Here is a 25,983-nt window from a genome sequence, read left to right as displayed (position 1 = left end):
GATTAAATCATCCGCTTCCTGTATTTTTGGCTGGGCCAGCTGGTAAACTAATGCCATCTACCTATTAAGAAACAAAACTACTATATAGCTGTTTGTGTGTAGTTTTATACTGTATTGCCACCTAGTGGAAAAGACTTTCAGATTTCTGCAGTCTACCAGATTAAATTAAGGATCCTTACTTGGTCTTTCATCCTCCACTTACTTAATAAAATAATTATTGTTTACACATTGTGGCAAATTGCCGGTATGATTATGATGGGTCCCGTGCTTCCTCTTCTTGCAGGGGGTTCAGGGCACAGTTTCCTGCCCCTGAACTAGGGTATCTACTGTCCCATTAGTAACCTAGAGAAGGGTAGTGGAGAGGGAGGGACCCGGGCCCACCCTCTAGTCCAGGTCCCAGGCCAGGGGCCCTAGGGATAGTGGTAAACCACTTGAACTAGTGCTTCCTTCCCCTGGGCTACTTCCCTCTCCTGTTCTTCAGCTTATGGGGCTTCCTATCCTCTCTCTCTACACAAGCCGGGTGTCTCTTCACCTAGGGTCTTGGTCTTCTAGCCAGCCACAGCACTTCTCCAAACTCTCCTCTACTTCAACTCCTTCCCTTGGCTGATTGAAGCAGGTGGTTTTTATCAGGTGACTAGCTTCAGGTGCTCTAATTGGCGTCAGGTGCTTTTAATTAATCTATAGAAACCTTTCTTCCCTCTACAGGAAATAAGGCTTCTCCTCATCCTGGGACTTACATATCTCTCCTATATCACTCTCCTGCTGCCTTCTGGCCACGCTGTATCACAACATACTTGAGCACATTAATTTATTTTAAGAAACAATCCACATCAGCCTGTCCGAGATCAGAATTTCATAATTCAGCTTTTGGCAAAACTGCACAAGCCATGCATAAGATTTTGGCTAATGGAGTTTAAGATCCTTTGTTTTTAAAGAGAGCCCTTCCTCTGAAACAAGTGTTTATTGGAAACATTTAGATATATTTCTGAGGAGAAAAAATATTTAACATTAAGCACAAGCTCCTCTTCTACAGAAACTGTCCCATTAAAAGAAGTAAAGTTAGGATTTATTGCTGCTGATTCTGTTAACACTAACTCCAATCACTGGATTGTGAGCTGGTTATATTTCATAAATGAAAAAGGATCAGGCCTGGTCAGGAGTTAGATAAGCGATTTTCCTCAGCCCTGGGATCAGGGGACTAGAAATTGTGCTACTTTATGGCACTCTTCTCATTGCATCAGTACTTAATCAACTTTCTGACCCCCATAGTGTCACAGGGCTCTGTACTGCAAGAGGCCTTCTGGGTAAACTGAAATAATTTTATATTCTAGGAGTGCAATCCGCTTAGGTGCCTAACTTTCATTTTTGGGCACCACTGCGATCCACAAAACTCCCACTCCGCTGCTCCTAACGCTGTCAGCTCCTCAACTCACCTGGTGCCTAAGTTCTTGCCTCTGCTCACTGCTGCCTGGACACCTATATCCCACTTAAACCCCTGAGCGATTCATAGGTGTTTAGCTGCCTAAGTCATGTACTGGGGCCGGATCCTGTGGGCATGCTCAAAGGATGCCTACTCGATCAGGCCCCTCAGGCTAGTTCACACAAGACAACTGGAGGAGGATGTGTTCCCTTGTAACCTTTAGGCTAGTGGTTTGGACAATAACCCAGGATACAGGACCATCACCTCTCCCCAGTTCAAGTCCCCCCTGCCTGATAAGGACTTGGTATCTGAACAGGGATCTACCACCTCTCAGGTAAGTGCCTGAATCACTAGGCTATAGTCATTCTAACTCTAACTCTGGCCCAATTTATATTTAATGAAAGTGGACCTAGTTAAATAGGAGAGACTGAGGGAGACACAGAATACTCCATAGCCTAGCGGTTAGGGCACTCAGAAGATAGGTGACCAGGATACTAAGCTCCCTGTAGTCACACCCTACACAGGCTTGGAACCATCTTTTACAAAATGTGCCTTGTCAGGTGTCATTTGAAAACTAACAACTCATTGATTGTTAATATTCTTGCATGAAGTATGTACGCAATGGGTATTAAGAGTTATGGAAATATGTTAGACTAAAATGTTATAACTATGTTATAACTAAAATATGTGTAAACCAGGTATGTCAGGGGGAGTTTTAAACAGGTCTGCCCTAAACAAAGGAATGTGTTTTGCCCACTTGGGAGTTACTTCCAAAGTACGTTGAAAGACAATGAAAATCTATATACATGTAGCATAAACACAGCCATCAAGTCACAAGGGGTGGAGGCAAACCTCTCACTAATAGTGTGGGAAGAGACAGCATGGCATCTACATCTAACTGGGGAGAGAGGCTTGGTTTGGGATTTGCTTTGCCGAAGAATCCATTGCAAAGGTTTACTAGTCTATAAAGACAGGGGGATGAACCACAAGTGATAAGCAACTGAATCAACTGATTGTATATAACATTGCTGTACTATCAAAGTGTGCAGAGTGCCGTCTTTTCTGAAAGCCTATGGTGCTGGTGATTAATGTAATTGTGAATGGTATATATTAAACCTCTAAAAGGAATTATGGATACTCACTGATATTAGGCTGTTCAATCTGCCCAGACAGAAAGGGAATGTCACAGCTGTCTCCCTATGTAAATTAAGGATCGTAGAATTAAAACAATGGAAGCCCCAGGAAGGGAAGAACAGCATGAAGTCATCCTGTCTCTTGAAACAAAGTCACTAAACTTTGGAAGATATAAGCAAGGACAGAAGACATCTTTGGCATCCACCCCTAGACAGACCCAAGGGAATAGAGTACTTGCGAGCTGAGAAAGGTGGGTCCTTCAACCAAAAAGGGGGGTTGAAGTTTCTGGGAACTGAATATAGGTGAGAAACCTACGTAGGTAGAGATCTTCCACCTAGAAAGAAAAGTTAAGCAAGCACCTTGTACTTCTGTGGAAGGTCCTGACAGAGGGAAAGTCAGCCATGGCTGGGAAGAAGGAATATTGGCGAGCGAAACCAATTTGAATGAAGCCTGTACCTTGCTAGATTAAGTTTTAGACTTTTAGATGCACATTTTCACTTTTATTTGCTTGTAACCCTTGCTAACTTTATTCCTTTTACTTGGCATCACTTAACCTATGGCCTATCGTTAATACATTTGTTTACTAGTAATCTAAACCACCAGTGCTGTGTTTCAATTAAAGTAAACGTTAACTCCAGTTAATGTGACAAGCTCTTGGGTTTTGTGTCTTTAGAGGAACAAACAGACTTTAGCGTTTCTCTGGACTGTGCAGGAGAGGGCTGGACGTTGCAGAGTACACTATTTGGGGATATTTCGGGATGGGGAGTGTGTTGGGGTCACCTTGCTGGTTATAACTAAGGCTGGTGGAAGCCAGAGTGGGGCTTTGGGGCTATAGACAGACTACTGGGGTCAGAGCTGCTGAATCAAGGCTAAGCACACACATGCTTCAGAGCAGTGGCGGATTAGCCACTGGGCCTACAGGACCCATGCCAAGGGGGAGGCCCGGAGCCCTGGGCAGGTAGTAAAAGCCCTGCGCAGGCAGTAAAACAGAGCCAGGTGGGCATGGCAGCCTGGCACAGCAGCAGGGGAACCCCAGCACCCCTGTTGGGTGAAGCAGTAGGGGAAGCCCCCCCATTGCCCCAACCCCATTCCCTGGTGGCCATGCCAGGTACAGTGGTGGGGGAACCCCCACAATCCCAGACCCCGCTCCACAGCAGCAGTGCCAGGCGTGAGGCAGGGAAAGCCCCCAGCCCCTCCCCAAGCTCATCTCTGGCAGAAGCTGGGGGACAGTAGGGGAAGCCCCAGCACTAGAATCCCCACTGCGGCCCCAGGACTGAAGAAGCTCTCGTTATCACTGCGGCATCAGGGCTGGGGGATCTCTCACTCCCTGCTGCGCCTGGGGTCACAGCGGTGGGACAGAGCTTCTCCAGTCTTGGGGCTGCAGTGGGGGACAGAATGGGGGGGACCCTAGGTGGAACAGGGGCAGGGCCAGGGGTAGGGGCAGAAAGGGGTATTGCAGTGGGCATAGTCACATATGGAAGATGCAGAACCACAGGTGGAAGGGATAGGAAGGGCCCCCCTTCCCCCACTTGCTCTGACCCAGAACCCCAGAAATCCTTAATCCGCCTCTGCTTCAGAGTGTGACCTACACGCTTGGTGGCTGGTTGTGAGCATCCCAGCCTGGGAACTACAACACCAAAGCATTGTGAGGCAGCCAGGGCTGCAGGGCAAGAGATGACACAACCTCTTACCGGTTTGGATTGCATGAACTGAATTCCATCACAGTGACCAAAACCTGTTCAAATCCCTTCTCCTACTCAGGAGGAAGAGGGCCTCAAACAAGGGGTCTCACACATCCTGTACCTGAGTACCTATCCACTAGTCTGAAGGCTATAAGGAGGTCTTCCTTCTCGTTCTCTTCCAGAACACCTACCCACTCAAACCCCCCTCACATGACTTGGATAGCCAAGCATCCATCTTCTCTCAGGTTGTGGATTGTTTGCAGAGATACGTGCCTCTCTGCAGCTCAAACTTAGCCCTAATTAAGGGCTAAACCAGTGGACTGTATAGTGTGTCACATCTGCAGCTCAGTTAAGAGCTCTCAGTTAGAAGAAGAGGTTTTTAGTTAAAAAGGGGAGCCTTACTTTAGCCTTTTTCTTCTTTCACTCATGGTGATAGAAACTCTCATACCTGCCAAGCAGGCAGGTGTTCCTTCTCTCCAACTTGATCCAGAGGAAGGAAGACAATCTGTCAGCTGTTTCCCTCGAATTATGTCATTAGGCCCTCACAAACTCAGCTGTAGTTACTTTAAGACGTCACGGGTGCAACAGCCACCAGGAAGTTAGGCAATCTGAATAAGCCTGCTTTGTAACAGAACTGCAGCAGCTCATTTCTAGAGAAGCTTTAGGCTCACCTTTTCCAATGAATACTGCCTAACTTAGCAATTCAACACCACTGCTTCCCCCACTGCATTATTCCTGCCAGACAGTTTTCTTTTTAGAGAAATCCAAATTCAGTTGTCCTGTGAGCAGATACTACTTACCATGTCATAGTGGTTGGTTTCTCCCACTAGATGTCCACAGATCTTGATCAGATGCATTTACCTCAGCACCAGTAAATGAGACAAGCCTAAAAAACAGGAACATACTGAAGAACGTATGTCAGGAGTAGGGGAGGAGTACTTTTGGTTCAAGAGCTGTGAAGAGCCATCTTCAACATCAACATCCCTATAAATCACTAGACGCTGCTTCTTCAAAAGGTACATACTGTGATATAGATAGCTGCTGCTGAATGGCAACATAGTGGAAATTTTTGCTTAGGGTGTAGTATTGTGCAGTTCGATATATTGTAGGAGTTTCATGCTTTCCATTGAGGTGTCTACTGCTGATCACTGTCAGAGAGGTTACTGGAAGCAATAGATAATTCTGTCCTAGTATTTCTCTATGCCCAAAATATGATCTGTCCTAAAGAATCCAAGCTGTTCTTTACAGTGGCTTACCATGGCCAGACCCAATTTACTATTAAGGGCAAATCAAGGAATGGAAAATTTATTGAATGCTGGACAGTTGTGAATCAGTGCAGTAGGATTTCTTCTGACAAGAAGATTGGATGCCAGAAGTGAACCTGAAACCTAATTCAGATGTGGAAGGGCGTTGGGTCTCGGGTGTCCACCAGGGCACATGGTGCTGATTGTATCAGAGAAGCTAGTAAAAGACATACTTCTCTGAAGGGCTTTCTTGTCATAGTGTCAGTCACTATCTTCAGGGACAAGGTCAGGAGCAAGAGAGGCAATTCTGAAGTAAAATACCAGGCAGTGGCCCATGTTGATAACCGCCAGTTCTTCGAGTCACTTAGTGTGTGAGGTGGGCAGAGGGTGAGATTTGCAGCTGGAAGCCAGCAACGAGACCATTCAGGTCCAGCTAGGCCACTAGAACCTTGGCACATGACCAGTTTTACCTCACTGCAAAGCAACTAGCTCCATGAACATTCTGATGTATGCTGAGGAATTGACTCAACTCCAACTGAGAGCACATGTGCGACCTCTCATATTTTGACTTATTTCCCAACTGCATACCATATGCTGTGGTATAGCTGGTACACCATGGGCTGGCATCACATGCTATTTTGGGTTGTTTATTGAGCAGCACACCTTACAGAATTACCAGAAGCCTGGCAGTGGTTTTAATTAGGCTATGGGAGGGATGGTCTCTATCACAGCAATTAAAGGTCAGCAAGGGAGGATTCAGATAGACTTTGGAAGTTTAGGAGTCTACAAAGGGGTTGTATGGGGGAAAGAGATCTGAAACCCTGACTCCGAGGGCTAGACCCATGAAGGATTTAGGCACCTAAATCCAAAATTTAGATCCTCAAAACCACCCTTTAGCTGCTAACCCCACAGGCACCTAAGTGCATCAGTTTCCAAGTCCCATTAATGCCTAAATTTCTGCTGGTGAGCATGCAAGCCAACTCAGTCCTGATGCCCAGCACCTCACTTCTGCCTAAGTAGGCATTTGCCCCACCTATTTGGGCTGATGTGGTAGGCATGCTCTGAGCACGCTTACCAGATTGAGCCCCCACACAAAATGGTGGTGGTATCACTGCTCCCTTTATGTATGGTCACCCAACGCTTAGAGCTCTCATGCAGGCGATGAGAAACTCAGGTTCAAATCCCCCTTGGCTTGATGTGAAGCAGGGACTTGAACCTAGGTTTTCTATGTCCCAACCACTAGGCCATACTGGGCTCCTACTGCTCACCTGTGGGAACCTGTTCCAATTTGTATGAACTACATAGTCATTGGACCAGACCATGCATGAGAATGACTATAGCCCAGTGGTTGGGGCACTCCCCATGGAGGTGGAAGACCAAAATTCCAACCTGTTCCACTATTTAATTATTTATAGAAAGTGGAACAGCTTCAGCAGGGGAGACTGAGGGAGCCCCACCTAAGAATTCTCCATAGCCCACTGATTAGGACAGAAACTTCAGGAGGGGGCACATGGCCATGAATCACAAGTGGGAGAAAGTGTCCACTTAACTCTCTTTGAGGGTTGGAGCTTAGGTCACACTCCTTTCCTCAGGATTTTTTGTTGGCTAGCTTATTAGCTGTTCAGTTTATTGGCTTTTGTGAATGCCATTCTTAGGCATCCAATTATCCCCATGCTTTGTATGGGGAGCCTGGGCACCTAACTCAGGGTTTTGGATTCTACTAGGCAGCAGGGAACCTAAAAGAAAAATGTTGCAATGCCTACGTCTTGTTTGTGGATCTTAACTTGAGTATCAAAAGACCACAGTGAATTATACTACTACCAGAGTGTAAGGAAGCTAGGATTGGTCTAGTCAAAGCTACAGACTAGCATAGTGCAGAAACCTGTTTGTCTCAGGCCATTCTTTCTTCACAGGAAGTTTACCTTGGAAAAGAAAACCAGTTCATGATGTAGAAGACCACATATTGTTGAGGTTCTCCTGGTAAATTAGAATCCCATCCCTTCAGGATTGGAGTGACTACACCCACCTGTTTGTCATGTCTGGTTGCAGCCTAGTTAAACCATATTCTTGGTGTCTTGGTTTTTCTTCCTGCGATTGCCAGGACAATTGATTAGATCTCCATCCATACACAAAGTCATCCATGAGTAAGAGTCCTGTTAAAGGGTACTAGTTTGAAGTGTTTGGCATTTTGATTATTAAACATGTTCTCTCTAGTCCCCCAGGGGATAAGTGTTTCTTACCTTCTCTGTAATCTAGATGTTGTTTGTGTGTGGTCCATTTAGTTTAATTATGATAGCTGCATATGCTGATCCTTCTGGAAAATAACAAAATAAAAATTATCCATTGTCTGGATATTGTAGTAGAACTTCACTTAGTACTCAATCACTTCATTGGAGGAGACTGACATTTTAAAAACAAACAATTTTATAGAAATTAATCATTTTAACTAAATGGAAATAGAAGTTAAGTGAACTCAGAGGACCTGCCCTCTTAGGGTTTCAAAGTACCTGTAACCTAAGCATAAGAAATGATCAAATGCCCAAGAATGAAGGATCATCAATCATTCTATTTGCTTCACAAATGTAAACCGTTTAAACACTTTGTATCCAGTACTGTACACAAGTTGACAAATGGGGGGATAAAAATAAACATTTATGCTAAATTATTAGATTTTTTTTTTTAAAGTGTGTATCATTAAGTAATAACTTAGTACTGGAACCAAGTAAACTAAACGTTCGTTAACAAGAAAATATTCTGATTTTTATTTTTTCACGTTATTATCAAGTACACAATTACAATAATGTCACACATCCCTATATGATTCTATGTATTTTGTTTTTTCTTTTTCTTTTTTACAAAGTGTACAGAGGGAGGGACATACAATATGTAACAGGGCATTTCTACAGAACAATAATTTATATTGTGTCCTTGTAAAAATCAGTACCTTTTAAAAACATTTAACTGAAACATCCATTTTATAGCATATGCTAATCAAATTATTTAAGAATTAAAACTAGTTGTAACTAATGTCAGTACATTAACAATAACTACAATTTCATCTTCTCTTTATACAGACAATACATTTTACAAAATCCACTTGACCAAACCTTTAATTACTCTTTTAAAAAAAAAGTTTCAGTATTGTGCTTTAAAAAAAGTGTGTATGATTCCAGACTACATAAGAGAAATAAAGTGTGTAAAAGTGTTTGTGTTCTTTGTCTTTCAGCTTATTTAAAAAATATATAGTTCAAAATGGCTAGAACTTCTCAATAATATGGTGGGAATTTATGTGGAATTTATAGTTTTCAGCTTTCCACTTGCAAAACACTTACACAGAAAAATCAATCTGAACAAAGACATTTTGCAAGATTTCAATGGAAAACGTGCACCAAGTTTTCACACACTATGGACCTGATCCTGTAATATACATACAGCTTGCAGGCAGACTGCTGTGACCACAGATTCCCACTGAAGTCAGGCACAGGAGTCTGCTCACCAGTTACACGTGAAATGATCAGGATCTCTTTATTATTAGCAACATTAGCCAGTGTAGGACTGGATCAGTATGTCTGGCACTATTAATCAGACATCACAAAAAAGTGTGGGGAAAAACAGCATTAGAAAGCATTAGCCTTGCCTGAAAAGACAAGTCCAAGTTAAACTCAAGTGTTTACACTTACAATAAAACATATTCACTGGCTGAGAGATAGCTGCAGTTCGCAATAAGAAAAGAAAATAGTAAAGATTTAGGACATAAGCATCTGAAAGAGGAAAACTCATTCACTATGGGTCTGATTAAGGACTGAGAGCCAGCTTCTGCATCCCTTGCTCCCAGTGAGTAGACCTATTAAATATAATGGAACTATTATCAGTGCTACTTGGTGGGATTAATGCTTGCAGAATCTGTCTAATCCTATAGTCATTTGGGGCCACATCCTACAATCCTTACTCAATCAACCTCTTACTTCAGTGGGTTGATTACTTGAATAAGGACTCCAGGATCAGTCCCTAATACATGACTTGTATTCAAGCAATTCAGTTTTGTTTTACCTTTTGTCGTCTCAAGATACATGACTTTGTATCTTACACATTTACACAGCAATTAGTAACCAATATTGCATTGCAGCTTTATCTTAGTAATAGACTTCAGGTGGTAAGATTACATACAATTGTAATGCTCTTCCATTTGTTCATAGACTAGAAAAACTAGGTTAATTCTGGATACTAATTATTTAATAAATAACAGCTTAGCACAGCTGCTGATGGTTCATGAAAAATGTTCTATTTAGAAACAGTTCTGCCTCTGTCAATTTATTTTTTATTACGGATATCTGCATGAAAATTGGATCTCTGTTCCTTAAAAATCCTCTGCTCCTACTATTTCCTACTTGCAGTTCTCTCTCTAAATAATACATTTGCAAAACTGTCTGAGACAACTGTTGGACTTTAGAATAAAACTAAAATAATTCCCAGCAAAAATGTGATTTAACCCAAATACTGCTGTTTTATGTTGTTATACATAAAATCATATTCAATTGGGGTACACTTAACTGTGTACACAAGAAGTTGCAGCCTATCCAGGTAAGTGGAAGAGCTATATTTTATGTTTCCAATGGTAGTCAGCAGGAAGTTGAGAAAACCAAAACTCTTTTGTGATACATAACCATTCAAAGACAAAGAAGCACAGAGAATAAACATAATACTTATGAATAAATTCCTACTCCAAAAAGTGTAAGTATTGAAAAAATGCCCCCAACCATAATTTTTACTTTTTATAAAGGGAGGAATGAGATCCTTTGTAAAGGAAACCTGAATAAAAATGCAAAATGTATTTTTTGTTCAGTAATATTAAATATAACTGTTCAAATGTAAAGTTTAATTTGCCACAAGTTATGTATACACTAAATAAGACAAATAGGTTGGCCGTAATAACATTATTCTTGACATTAAAATTCTCCATGTTATTTTGTACATGACTGACAATTTTAGCAAGAGAAAATTTAAAATATTTTTAAAATTCACAACAAAACTGCATTAACATGGACAATGTGAGTACCAACAAAGTCAGTAAGATAAATGTTTAAATAAGCTATTACGGTTGAAAAATTCAGTATGAGACAGGGTTTACTTTATTAAATGCAACTTTATTGTTGCCATCTTTTCCTCATTTATTAAACAAACTGAATAGAATTTAGAACACGCTATTGAACAAAATGTATAAAAGTCAACTAGAAGCAATAATCCTATTTGTATACAGCAATAAATCAAATGCACAGTATTTTTTATTTTTTTATTTTTTTGTGATCGCAGGTGATTGGCTTTAAAATAAGCTGACTGCCTGAAAAGCAATATCCTTTACAACTCCAAGCCATAAGTCTGTAAAAGAGACTTTAAGGCAGCCCAATATCTTTATGATGCCGCATAATGTGCTGGTTTTTCTCTGAAGGCCTTCGGAAACCTTTCTTGCAGTATTCACAACGGTGAGGGTAGTCTTTTGTATGAATAGAAATAACATGCCGTTTGAAGCCTGAGGCATCTGTAGTGCTATACTCACAGTACTCACATTGATAAACTTTCCTGCCACTGTGTGTTTTCATGTGTTTTTTTAGCTCATTTTGTTGCCTAAACCCCTTTCTACATCTCTTACACCTGAATGGAAGATCCTTTGTGTGAACTGAGAGAATGTGGCGACTTAGAATAAACGGATCCGCAATCTTAAAGTCACAATGTCTGCACTGGTGCAATTTTTTACCCTTGTGGGCTGCCACATGTTTTTTCAGTTCTGAGGGCCTATGAAAGCCTTTATCACACATATCACACTTGTGAGGGTAATCCTTTGTGTGTACTGAAATTATATGCCGCTTCAAATCACTTGAGTTTGAGCTCTTGTGGTCACAATGCAAACACTGATGTGTTTTGCTTTCTTGATGTATAAGTATATGCTGCTGCAGTTCTTTGGTATCTGAAAAAGTCTGAAAACAAATATCACACTTGAATGGCATTTCCTTACTATGTTTAGTCTTTACATGAGTTTTCAAATTAGAAGAGTCAGCAGACCTATAATCACAATACTGGCACTCATATGGCTTTTCACCAGTATGGATTCGCATGTGCTTCTTGAGCTCTGATGGATGACGAAATCCCTTGCCACACTCTACACAAATATGAGGAAAGTTCTTGCTGTGGACAGCCAGAAGATGACGACTCAGTAACCCTTGTTCTGCTGTCTCATAATCACAGAATTTGCACTTATGCATTTTGTTGGCTCCTTTGTCCCTATGCACCATCTTGTGAGTGAATAAAGCTCCTGCATGAGAGAAGCTTTTCCCACACTCATCACATTCAATAAGCTTTTCTGTTTTGTTAGTCAGCTTGTGACTCTCCAGGTGGTTATGTAAACTTATTTTTTTATTGGTAGTGTAATCACAGTCCGTGCATCTGTATTTCTTCTTCGTAAGAAGGTGCTCTGGATGGTTTTTCATGTGCCTTTTCAAGAAACCTCTGGATTTAAACTTCTTTCCGCAAATCATGCAAGGGTAGACAGTCAAAGGATGACCATCAGGGCCAATGATTATTGCTGAAAATAAACAAAGTATCATAAAATTGACCATCAAACATTCTACTTCAAATCATTTAATTACGTAACAATAATTACGTACTGTTAAATAAATCCAAATTAGTTACTGCCATTAATATTATTAAGTTCACTTTAACCACTATTCTGCACTAATTCTATAGCACTGATAATCAGAATCTCCCAACACTAACAAGTGCAGACTCAAAACTTCAGCATTTGGCACTGCTGTCAAGTATGAAACATACAGAGAGAAGGGTATCTTTACAACCAATGAATCAATGTCACACAGACTACATGAAAGAAATTTGTAGAAACTCAATAAGGAATAAGTTAACATGTCAGTGATTACAGATCCTTCAACATTCTCTCAAAATTGTCTTTTAATCAGAATTGATACGTTTTAATCAAAAATGGAAAATTTATGTTAAAGGACAACTATGAACCAATGACACAATCTCACACAGCAAACTATTTATGATCCCCATAACATTCCAGATTTCAAAGTTATACTTTTTATCAACATGAATAAAGTCCATTCATACCACAAACACTCCTACACAATATAATTTCTGTAATATACTGTACATTCTGTTTGCTGTGAGATCAGATAGCAGCAGTGGACAGGATAGATTTTTTTCCATATACAAATGGCAAGGAGTTAGCAATCATTTCTTTCGGAAGCACAACTTACATGTGTCATCCATGTCTTTCTTCTCAAGATTATACTATTATAATGAAATCTACATAGGTTTACACATAACACCACCCTCAGACTGCAGTTGGTACAAATCTCATCAGCTCACTTGTTAAGCGGAACATCGCACTGTGAGCATATTACATTGGTGCCACATGACCTGCACTAAACAGGGCTAAAACCTACATATCTGAGAGACTACCTCCCTCCTCATGCCATATGTCATGGTTACAAGTAGGAGAGATGTTCAAGCTGGACTCCTCTTGGTATGAATGAGAGTGGGTCGATGGGACAACATTTTATGTAAGGGCTCCTCAGCTTTGGAACTCATTCCCTCAGCTCTGTCCAAATTAGCCTGCATTTGATTACCTTTTGGGAACTCTGTGAAGCACATTTTTCCCCAAATAAGGGAGGATTAACAGGGTAATTGGTGGTGCAAAAGGAAAGATTATTTCAACCATTAATTCGCCTGGTCTGCTACTTGGGGGCTACACGAAATGGAACTGCTGCAGTTTAGTTACAATGGAAAGGAATTTTTGATATTTGTATTTTAAGTCAAGAACACCTAAATAAATGGAGAGGTACTCTTTTTACTTCATTGGAAAAATAAATAATTCAGTGAAGGTAGAAGCCTACTAATGTTAACACCATGCAGCTGCTCTTGTGGTTTCAAGTAAAGATTCTGAAAAGACCATTAGGGTAACTTATTTCATAATTATAGTAAGTTTAAGAGACATGAGAGAACATGTATAGAATTTATACTTACTTTATAGATAAAGTAACTTATGATAATTTAACAAGTAACTAAAGAAGTTTGAGTAACTGCCATAACTAACTTTATTCAGTTTATTGTATATACAAAAAGGACAACCAGATTTTTAGAAAAGTACCATTTACAGCAATATTTTATTTGGCCAAGATCAGTTTTTGAAAAAGGTTGTATATGCTAGTCAATTCAAATTGGTTTAACAAGTTAAATGTATAAGAATTTAACTTTTTGCCACAAAATTGCTTTTGTTTTGCCTGAGAAGGATTCACTTCCATTTGAAGCTGTGAAGTTAAGTTTTCCTAACATTTTTATTTCAGAATTTTAAAAAGAAAATACAAGTTGGGTATGTAAGCTGAACATCTTGCCAACAAATCCGAGAAGCAAAGTAACCATATTCTCTCTACAGAATGTTGTGTCTTCAAGACGTCAGTGGCAATGCACATTTGTTTATGAGTATCCATATGTCTCTATCGAGGAACTTTTATAGCCCTATCACTAAATTACCTGAGCATCTAAGTACTCACCTGTTTGGTACTGCCTGGATTCAGGTCTCCTCCTTTTCTTTGGTTTTTGTTTAGCTAGTCTCCCAAGTCCAGTAGACTCATCTATGTGCAAGAGAGCACTTGCGGTGCCATTCCGGCTTTCAATCCCATCAGTATTATTACCTAATAAAATAGATTAAAATTATCTACCATAGTTACTCTAAAATTTATTTGGACTATAGAAAATATAATGATAAATGAAAAATAGACAAGAGAATATTTTAACTCGATAACTTATCTAAACTATGGTAATGTTGTTAAACCAAAAGGCCATTCAAATTAATTGATCCACAAGCACTCTTCTCAGTATACGACAAAATCTAGGACTAAAACAACTGTGTACTTAGTATTAACTGAATGGTGCAGGTACTGGATTTGTATGGGGAAGGATCCGGATTCAAATCCAATGTAGTTTACAGAAGAAAACAGAAGTCCATTTCACAAAGGTTTCTCTCTTTCTAATCTCAATATTGCATTTTAAGAAAAGATTTTCCCATACATTTCTGGTTAGTAATTCTGTACAAAGAATTTCTAATCTCAGGAAACATGCAAATCACATGATTTATAATCTCAGGAAACATGTGCAAGTCACACGATTTATACCTGATATCCATTATTCCATTAGGGTTCAATCCTGTAAGACCTCTGTGTGTGAATGCTCATCCTGTTCAAGCCAACTGACTTGACCTGAAGAGAATGAAAGTTCCATATGCAGAGGATTCACAGGATTGGACCTTTAATTTGGGAGTCATTGCTGAATGTGCCAGAGACTTTAATAAGAATTAGAACAACATGAATATACATAACTCACACTCTACACAAATCCGGAGATTTAACCTTGTACAAATTAATTTTAGTGAGCATGAACAGTGTGCTCAACACTGTATAAAAAAAAGAGGAGGATATCACCCATGCCCCAAGGAGCTTACATTCTAAATATACAAACAGTACATATAAACAGAATGACATATAACGCAACAGATAATGGGTTTAACTACAAGTGAAATCATCAAGATTTGTTTTTTATTTAACAACACATCTTTTGTTGGTTGTTTAACATTGATAAGATTTTGTGGAATATGTAAGCTTTAAGAAGCGGTCTCACAAAGAGTGGTCTCTTTATGCTCCAGGAGAGTGAGGCAGTTCAAGATGGAAGAGGTAGCATATAAGAAGGCGTGAAGACAAGAATGGGAAGAGGACAAAGGAAGCAGCTAGATAAAAGTAAAGAGTTGAAGTGGGTGTTTAGGAATGAATGAGAGAAAAAAATGTAGGCAGCAACAGACTCATGCATAACCTGAGGGTTCTGAACTTCATGTATCAGCTGAGGAAAGCCAGAGAAAGGGCTGAAGAGTCTGTGTGGCAGGTGACAAATGCTTTTGGAAGGGAGAACCAATTTCACATCTGACAATAAAACATAACTGAAGTATGTACACAAAAGTCCTTACAGATTATGACACGACAAAATTGGATCTAAATGTTCTCAAATACAGGAAACTGTTTTCCCTACTTTCTAGAATGGAGAGTAGTAGAGCCACTGGATTCTGCCACATTGTAGCAAAAAAATAATAAAATGTGATTATTTTTTAAACCTCCCCAGTAACATTATCTCCATCACGCTCTCCTCCTTTGAACCTGTCATTGACTTTGAGGTTTCTCATCTGACCTCCTCTAAGCCCCCTTCAACCTGCCCCAGTGACACCCATGCCTTCCGCTCCCCTTTTCTCACCTCTCCCATCAGATCCCACATCCTGACAATACAAGCACACTACTGTTTCCCACGTCCTCAAAAATCTCCACTTTAGACGTCTCACCTCTCTTTCTGACTACTGTCCTCCCTTTTTTCCCTCATCTTTAAAACTCATTGAATATGCTGTCTACAACTGTTGACTTAAGTTCTTCAAACTCCATTCTGGATCCCCATTGAAACTGCACTCACTGAGGTCTCGCATGAATTCTTCAGGCCAAATCAAAGGTCTCAACTCTACCCACACTGATCTCTCAGCACTTTTTAACAAACATTCTCCTTCTTGACATATTTGTTCTCCTTGCCTTTTATGTCACCATCTTCTCCTGGTTCTCTTCATCTTTTCCAATCATTTCCTCAGCATTTCATTGCCCCCTTTCTCTGACACTACTGACATCATCACCATGTTCCATGTCACTTAGATCTGTAATCGAGATGTCATCTTTTATTCCACTCTCTCTCTAGCTCCACACATCCAAAATATGTTCAAATCTTGCTGCTTCTTCCTCAAAAACATTTTTAAGATCTAGAATTTTTTCTGTCTGAACAACTAATACTCTCACCCAAGCCCTAATCATCTCCTGTCTTTACTAATGCAATCTCCTCCTTTTCTATCCTGGAAAATCCACTTCAGTCCACTCAAGTCCATCCACATAGGGGTTAAGATTCTGCCCATATTGCTCCTCCTCTTTTGAGTACATCCACTGGCATCCCTTTCCCATCAGAAATTCAATTTTCTTCTCATCTTTTAAGGCCCTTTAGTACGCTGCCCATCACCACACATCCATTCTTCTATCTTACTGTGTTATCCCTCACCTCATCTCTTCCATGTCGCTAATAATACCAGCTTCGATTGTCATCTCTAAATTAATTTGTATAGTCATTACCCTGTTGTTCTTCAAATCCCTCCTCAACATTCACTTCAACTGTGAGAACTATATGAAACGTCCAATTAATAAAGGACAAGTAGGTATACAGAAGGGATTTTTTTTTTTAAATGACTCACACAGCTACTTAGTCATGTGTTCCTATCACCGTTGCCTTTATCCTTCATTTTTTAGTTTGTTACACCACTTGTAGCAATTTATTTAAAATTATATTGTAAACACTTTGGGGCAAGGACTGTCTCTTACTGTGTGTTTGGACAGCACCTAGCATACAGGGTCCCGATCTTGATGAGGTACCTGGGTGCTTCTATAACCTAAATACATAAACGATCTGCTCCAACAAGGAGAAAAGTCAGTTCAGATCTCAACTAGTGCCCATATACCAATAAGCAAGAACAACAATTCTGAAAAATTGGAGAGCAACTCTAGTTCTACCCAAGAATTATTTAAATGGAAAGTACAGTGTTCGCTTCCTGCTTGCTTTTTAAAGGTATTTCATTTTCCAAGTACCAGACTATATATTTATGTACTCATCCAGGCACCCCAAAATAAAGTCACATGTTAACACTGCTTCTCAGCTAAGATTTACACGAATCCTACATTCTCCTGGTTGTCACTTTTGACAAAAATATTCATCTCTCTATTTCCAAGCCAGCCTTTATTGTACACCAAAACTGTGAAGGCCAGAGGTACTCAAGATACAATTTTTCAGCTGGAAGCCTGTGTACTTCTTGCTGTACCTCCTTCTACATTATTTATATGAAGGAAATGCCTGTTAAAATGGAAACAGAGAGGCTTGCTTTAAAATTTTCATCTTCCTTTTCAGGAATCTGTTTAGAGATTTATGGGTGACAGCATTTTGGAACTGTACAACACACAATGCCGTGGAATCTCCTTCCTTAGACGTTTTTAAGGTTAGGCCTGACAAAGCCCTGGCTGGGGTGATTTAGTTGGGGATCGGTCCTCTTTGAGCAGGGGGTTGGACTAGATGACCTCCTGAGGTCCCTTCCAACCCTGATATTCTATGATTCTATGACATTCTGATTGTAAATGCTTTTTCAGATATTTTGCTACCACCAATCCCACTCTTGAAGAAGTGCTTGTACATGACTTACCATAAGCTGCTGCCCAAGCTATGGGCATAAAAGTTTTAATTTCAGTGTCATCAATTTGCTGTTCATGGGCCACTGCTGCATCTTCCTCCCCTACAATCACTTCCATGTAAACCTCATCAGCAATTTCTGCAACATCTAAGAGAAAAAGAAATTAAGAATAAACAGCATTAATAATAATTTCACATAACTGAAAATAAAAACCCTGTCCGCAAAAAAAGGCCACCTACTTACTTAAATCTTCATCTTCATGCTGAGAATCATTTACAGTCATGTAAACCATTTTTTCTCTTGGAATACGAACACTGTTTTGATCAAGTAGTCCCACTCCATGATCATTCTCAGATTCACTCTCCACAATGTCTACCGTGCCTCCTAATTAAGACGACCAGAATAAAAGTGTTTTTTTAAAGTACATTTCTATCAAATTACATTCTAAACTGAAAAATAATATAAAAAATGTTTATATTCTTTAACTTTTAGAATCCATGGCTCTTCACAAATGACTTGAGAAAAGCCATAGTCTCAGAGTATACAGGATTTCAGAAGCGAAGTTAGAAATTCTAAAATGACCATGCTGATTTACCTAAATCATCTTCTCCAGGATCAGCTTTGAAGATATATACTTTGATGACTTCTGGACAAATGCTGTCCACTTTACACGGATCACTTTCTGACTCTGCTTCCATGGTAATTTCAGCAGAACCTTCATGTTCTATCTTTCCAGTATCATCCACTACAAAGACAAATTATGTTATGATCACACAATCTATACAAACAGCTGCAAATGAGAGAGGATTCACTTTATCATTTCAGTTTGAAAATGGTTAAAAATGAAAATAAATTTACTGGTTTGACACTGTAGTGGAAGAAGCCACACAAAGAATTGCTTAAGATTCCTTCAAAAAAAAAAAAGAGAGAGAGAGAGAGAGAGAGAGAGAGAAAGAAGCAAATCCAAGACGCAAGATTTTCATCATCTAGATAAGGTAAAAGTGATAATCTGCATCACCCTATTAGAAAAAATAGCAGCAGCATTCTTATGTAAGAACATAAGAATGGCCATACTTTGGGTCAGACCAAAGGTCCATCCAGCCCAGTATCCTGTCTACCGAGGAGTGGCCAATGCCAGGTGCCCCAGAGGGAGTAAACCTAACAGGTAATGATCAAGTGATCTCTCTCCTGCCATCCATCTCCACCCTCTGACAAACAGAGGCTAGGGACATCATTCCTTACCCATCCTGGCTCATAGCCATTAATGGACTTAACCTCCATGAATTTATCCAGTTCTCTTTTAAATCCTGTTATAGTCCTAGCCTTCACAACCTCCTCAGGCAAGGAGTTCCACAGGTTGACTGTGCGCTGTGTGAAGAACCACCTTTTATTTGTTTTAAATCTGCTGCCCATTAATTTAATTTGATGGCCCCTAGTTCTTATATTATGGGAACAAGTAAATAACTTTTCCTTATTCACTTTCTCCACACCACTCATGATTTTATATACCTCTATCATATCCCCCCTTGGTATCCTCATTTCCAAGCTGAAAAGTCCTAGCCTCTTTAATCTCTCCTCATATTGGACCTGTTTGAAACCCCTAATCATTTTAGTTGCCCTTTTCTGAACCTTTTCTAATGCCAGTATATCTTTTTTGAGATGAGGGGACCACATCTGTATGCAGTATTCAGGATGTGGGCATACCATGGATTTATATAAGGGCAATAAGATATACTCCATCTTATTCTCTATCCCTTTAACGATTCCTAACATCCTGTTTGCTTTTTTGACTGCCGCTGCACACCGAGTGGACGTCTTCAGAAAACTATCCACGATGACTCCAAGATCTTTCTCCTGATTAGTTGTAGCTAAATTAGCCCCCATCATATTGTATGCATAGTTGGGGTTATTTTTTCCAATGTGCATTAACTTTACATTTATCCACATTAAATTTAATTTGCCATTTTGTTGCCCAATCACTTAGTTTTGTGAGATCTTTTTGAAGTTCTTCACAGTCTGCTTTGGTCTTAACTGTCTTGAGCAGTTTAGTATCATCTGCAAACTTTGCCACCTCACTGTTTACCCCTTTCTCCAGATCATTTATGAATAAGTTGAATAGGATTGGTCCTAGGATTGACCCTTGGGGAACACCATCAGTTACCCCCCTCCATTAGGAAAATTTACCATTTATTCCTACCCTTTGTTCCCTGTCTTTTAAACAGTTCTCAATCCATGAAAGGATCTTCCCTCTTATCCCATGACAACTTAATTTATGTAAGAGCCTTTGATGAGGGACCTTGTTAAAGGCTTTCTGGAAATCTAAGTATACTATGTCCACTGGATCCCCCTTGTCCATATGTCTGTTGACCCCTTCAAAGAACTCTAATAGATTAGTAAGACATGATTTCCCTTTACAGAAACCATGTTGACTTTTGCTCAACAATTTATGTGTCTGACAATTTTATTCTTTACTATTGTTTCAACTAATTTGCCCGGAACCGACGTTAGACCTACTGGTCTGTAATTGCCTGGATCACCTCTAGAGCCCTTTTTAAATATTGGCGTTACATTAGCTATCTTCCAGTCACTGGGTTCAGAAGGAGATTTAAAGGACAGGTTACAAGCCATAGTTAATAGTTCTGCAATTTCACATTTGAGTTCTTTCAGAACTCTTGGGTGAATGCCATCTGGTCCCAGTGACTTGTTTTAAGTTTCTCAATTAATTCCAAAACCTCCTCTAGTGACACTTCAATTTGTGACAATTCCTCAGATGTGTCACCTCCAAAAGACTGCTCAGGTTTGGGAATCTTCCTAATATCCTCAGCCGTGAAGACTGAAGCAAAGAATTCATTTAGTTTCTCCACAATGACTTTATCATCTTTAAGTGCTCCTTTTGCATCTCCATCGTCCAGGGGCCCCACTGGTTGTTTAGCAGGCTTCCTGCTTCTGATGTACTTAAAAAACATTCTGTTATTACTTTTTGAGTTCTTGCACTACTTGATGAAACAAGGGCAGCTCTTATGCCCTATTTCGACCCAAGCTAGCCAAAATATACTGGTGATGAAGGCAGTAAGAGATAGGAAACAGCCACAGTGAACACCACAAAACTGCTTCACAACTTCTCTAGGTTGCCCTTCCATGACCACTAACATAGAGAACCAGTACCACAATTTGGAGCAAAGAGAAGATGAATGTTATTTTGGGATATTTCCTGATGGTTGTCAAACTGCAGTAAGAGGGGAAAAAACAGCATAGTAGTACGTATTCTACAGCCCAGGTTTCATACACTTCTTCAATTTTTAATGACGTTCTCCCCTCTACACACACATCCAACAAGCTATTAACTCCTTTCCCATTAAGGGCCATCCTTTAGTCTTCTCCCATAAGGCCACACATTACAGATGTCCCTTCAGTTGAGAACCTGGCCTACCTCCCTTCTAAGTCTGTTAATACTGCTCCTTTAGTTGGTTAGAAAGGGGGTTAACAACACAAAAACACTAGATCTGTCTTTTCCCACTGACCAAGAAGAAGTATTTTAAGCAATCCCAGACCGTGCTTGCTCATAAAAGAAGGGACCAAGTTCAGTTTCAAACTAATGAATTGCCACTCTAACACTGACAAATTCTGATTCCATCAATTCCTGTTAACTTTCCTACAGAAAGGAATTTAAATTGTATGTAGTATTACAGTCCTATATCCATTCCCCAGTATTATTTTGTATTCACTACACAACAATCTCTTAAAGGAAGACTGTGCCTGTTCCATGGCTGCTCCTCAATGGACTTCCTCCAAGCACCAAAATGAAAATATAGTTCACACACACATACCCACATTCATGTGATAAATTTATTTTTCATGCAGATTTTAACTGGCTCACCCGCTCTCTGCCCACTAAGTCACTAGTACTGGTACACTTCTAACACTTGCAACCTCATAAGCAGCTTCAGAAATCTGACATTTTTTAAAAACACATATCATAACAAAATGTTTCTTTGCCCAAATGTGCACTTTTATCCAAAAATATTAATTTCCACAGGCTTACAAAGGCCACTATCTCACAACCCTACAGGGACTTCCCCTTTCCAACAGGATCCGACATTTTCTTCTAGCACTGGCAGAGTCCAAAGCATTGGACTTAAAATATATTACGTTATCTACAATAAATACTTTAAGTCTCTTTTTGAGGTTTTTATGGCTCCTTTAAAGTCATGTATAGTTTGGAATCATGGTAACAAAAGGCACAAAGCTAAGAGGAAAAGAAATGCAAAACAGTACCAATAAAATCTTTTAAAATGCTAAAAAAATTTCTAATAGCTTTCTGTAACATGTGGCATATACAGAGTACATGATGACATGGTATAAAAGTCTTATTGGCTCATCTGGAATGATCTTCATTAGTCAATCATGGTTTTGCCACTCATGAACAATGCAGCCATCCTGAGCATCATGCTGACCTCCTTTGTAAAGTACTTTGAGATATACTGATGCAAAGCACTATACAAGACTAGGTATTATTATTATTATTATTATTGTGCAATTATGTCAACATAAAACCTTTATACCACATACAATCTATGTATTCTGTCTCTCATCTGTACTATACATATGTTTACATATGCATAAAATTTCTCAACAAGGAATGTAAATTAGTAGTTATCACTATTTGAAGAGAATATTATGCATTATATTACATTACAAAATGTTCTTTAATCTACTAGTCCCATCACTAGAACTGGCAGCAGGAATGCACCAAACACTATTTTTTCAAGCGAATGATGAATGAACACTGCACAATATATTGCTTCCAAAGTCCCAGAAAACCAAGGGTACTATCTGAAATGTCTTTAGGAACAAGATCCTAGATCAAGAGACAATGTCCTTGTTAACATAGCTGTAATGAAACTCAGAACCTTTTAAATGGAGAAAAAAGGTAAGACATTATGGTGATATGTTATTACAGATCACTTTGAAAATGCAACCTTACAGTAGATGTTCTCTGCTACCTGGATGCACTTTTATAAAAAATTCCTTGGAATATACATGAGACCCCCAACCATAAATAAAATTCTGGCATGGGGGGGGAAATGTTTTGCTATCATTCCTCAAGTATACTTTTTGTTTTGTTCCTTCTGTTGGATTTAATTACTCCCTTCTGGATTGGCTATCAGCACTGTCCATCATGTCTATATTGTGCTTTCTCATCAATAGGGCTTGATACTGCACCACTGAAGTCAATAGGAAATTTGCCACTGACTTAAACGGATTTTAACAAGGAAAAAAATAAAGTTCTAGAGCCTAGAATACTATGTTAGGCAGGGATTGTTTTTGGTTTTTGTTTTAAAACAATAAACTTCTAATTGTAGAGTCTGGTGGTTTTTTGTTTGTTTTTTAAATAATATTTGTAGTAGAGAAGGTTTCTGGCTTATGAATCAGAAACTCAGTTGCTTCTCCTCCAGACAATGGATAAGGTCTTCCTACGCTGGAGAGTAATCTTTGTGAAAGATGTAATTTTAAGGCAATTGGTGCATATTTCAATGTACAAAATTATAATTTGTTTGTTTCCTGACTCCCCTTTACATTATATAAAAGCCTCAGATATGATTCCTATTTAATGTAAGTATCCTTTAATAATCCTATTTAACAAACAAAACAAAAACTTGCCAAACTTTTAAAATGCGAGTATGTGTAGAAATATAGGACCAAATTTTCCCCTTGGAGGAAAAATTCCCACGCATTTCTGGGAGAGTCCGCAGCATTAACATGCTAGCAGTGCTTGGCAGATTAGAGGAAAAGAGTAGAAAATATGATAGACAGTGCACTACGTTCAATAGGAGAAAAATGGGGAAGAAAGGATGAGAAAAGAGTAAAACAGAAGACAAGATCAGAGATAACAAGGAAAAAAGGAAAAGGAAATCAGAAGGTGAGATGGAAACAAGGGGGAAACAAAAATATATCCCAGCAGGAATAACACCATTTCCCTCTCCAATTGGCTCTAAGTATAAAGCATGTTTGCACTGAAATATAGTTTGGCTGCAGCTGCTGGCCATTGTCTGCAATCCACAGTGTACCTGGGTGGTTGATTAGCGATCAAGACATGTAGTGTGCCTGCCACACTGAAGCATCTATCTATACTGGTTTATTTGGGCTTTGGTATCGTCCTTGTAATTACTTATTTTAGGGTGCAGTCTAAAAACATTATTTTGGTCACATAGTGAATTTTTTTTTAAATGAACACTTTCTATGCATTTTTCTGTATTTTTCCATCTTCTCAATCTCAGTTAGAGAAAATGAGGTTTACAAACATCAACCTGGTCAATGTTTAAAATGTGAAGCCTCTTAGATGCTTGAATTTTTAATTCAAATACAGGACCTATCTATGGGTACTACCCCATACCTGTCTTACCCATGAATGCGCCAAACACAGGATGCTGCCATTTTCTTATATTCTCCCTCCTGGAAGTAAAAAAGGAAAATGTGTTCCTATCTGTTAATTTAATTTCTCAAAGAATGCACGCTCACCAGTTTGTACTAAAGGATTGTGGCCTTCCCAGTAGGTACACTGGGCCCTTGTTAAACTGATCGCAACCCATGTTACTGAAAAGAAGAGCCAGAACTACTTTACTCCAAAGCTGTAAGACGTAACTTTTATAAATATTAACTAAAATCTGATAAACTTTATAAAAACTTAGTAAATGAACTGGCTATGTTTTGATTCCTCTGTACCAGAATTTTACTTCTGGGTGGAGACTGCTTCTCCAAGAAAATAAATAAAAGAAAAACAAAACAGATACCCTAAGAAACTAGATACTTTTTCTAAAACAGAAGTTTCCAAACTATGATCCACAAGGCACTTGCTGGTGGTCTTCAGAGAGCTCACCGATCACATGACGCTGGCTCTTTTCTCGTTTCCAGTTGCTAAATTTACTTTAAAAAATGGCAAAAAATACACTTTCCTAATGTTACTTTTCTTTGTATGCAATTGCTATAGTTGCTACAGTGATTTTATGTGATCACAAATGGAAGAGGAAGGTGGACTGCATAATTGTGCACAAACGTAGAAGTGGTCCATAAAATAATCTGTTAATGTAGTCCACAAAATGAAAAATCTTGAGAACCCCTGATCTAAAGCATATCTAGATAGTCTCCATATGGAAGAATAACAGTAAGACCAAGAGATAATAAAGGAATGACTAAGAGCAGTACAAGGAAAAACAAAATATAGCTTAACAGATTAATTCAATATTATTAATATATAATTGTCTGCTATACTACTACCGTAACATGGGTGGACAACGGAAGCGTTGTAAGGACTTGCTGAAGGACAACCTAAAAAAATTTAATATTGACATTGATACTTGGGAGACACTTGCCCAGGATTGTTTAAAATGGAGCGAAGTCCTATGTGATGGTCCCCTGCATTTTGAACTTGCTTGCCGACAAGCTGAAGAGGACAAGAGGCACAGGAGGAAGGAGAGACAGGTCTCCAGTCATGAAAACATCTGTCCTCATTGTAATGGAACATGTGGTTCAAGGATTGGCCTCATTACCCACCAGAGGACCCATAACTCCCATGGAAGATGATCATACTCAGTAACAAATGATCGCCCATCATCATCATACTACTACAGTATTTGCTTCCCACCAAACATTACATCTAAAATGAAAAATTCTTATATATGAACGAATTGCACTACAAACTATTTCAAAATGTGACCCTGGAAAGACCAAATGGTATAATCTTCTTACATTTCTCTATTCCAAAAAATATACAAATTGGGCACAATTCAGGTGCCATCCTTTTACATGTACATACTCATCAATAAATGCATCATCAATCCAGCCCCTGAATCCAAAAAAATTACTCCACATTTACATCAATTTCAGTAAGATAAGAATCTGGCCCCAAGTCAGTCTGGAACAATAAGAACAACGTGAGTTCTGTCCTTACGTTGGCAAAAATTCTCACTATCACAGGTAACAGACAAAATACTTAGGATAAGTTGTTTGCCAACTAGAACAACTTGCTTAGTTTAGTATTTCCTTAATGCAAAAGGTTGTTGCATTCTTCCATAATGTTTATACTCAAGTAGGTTCCTATACAGGCTGTATTTCCCAAACTGACTTTCTGCTCAATCTGAACATTTACACTGTTTATTTGTATTTGAAAGGCCAGACTTTCTGTTCACT

General features: G+C 39.2%; 1 protein-coding gene across 4 annotated transcripts in view; it reads right to left on the bottom strand.

Annotated features, from left to right (window-relative positions):
* Window positions 1-8,218: 8,218 nt before the first annotated feature.
* The window catches only part of ZFX (zinc finger protein X-linked), a 28,932-nt gene continuing 11,167 nt past the window's right edge, over window positions 8,219-25,983 (bottom strand). For all 4 annotated transcript variants that reach the window (XM_077816921.1, XM_077816938.1, XM_077816929.1 and 1 more), the window contains 5 exons: window positions 18,392-18,541; window positions 18,040-18,180; window positions 17,809-17,943; window positions 14,045-14,185; window positions 8,219-12,057 (listed from right to left, as the gene is read on the bottom strand). In XM_077816921.1, the coding sequence (XP_077673047.1) occupies window positions 10,871-12,057; window positions 14,045-14,185; window positions 17,809-17,943; window positions 18,040-18,180; window positions 18,392-18,541 (1,754 nt within the window). In that variant the 3' untranslated portion in view covers window positions 8,219-10,870. The remainder of the gene's footprint in view (window positions 12,058-14,044; window positions 14,186-17,808; window positions 17,944-18,039; window positions 18,181-18,391; window positions 18,542-25,983) is intronic.

The sequence above is a fragment of the Eretmochelys imbricata genome, chromosome 1 (genome assembly GCF_965152235.1).
Source record: "Eretmochelys imbricata isolate rEreImb1 chromosome 1, rEreImb1.hap1, whole genome shotgun sequence".
NCBI lineage: Eukaryota > Metazoa > Chordata > Testudines > Cheloniidae > Eretmochelys > Eretmochelys imbricata.
Note: the sequence above shows the minus strand (reverse complement) of the source record. Positions and strands in the feature narration are given on the sequence as shown.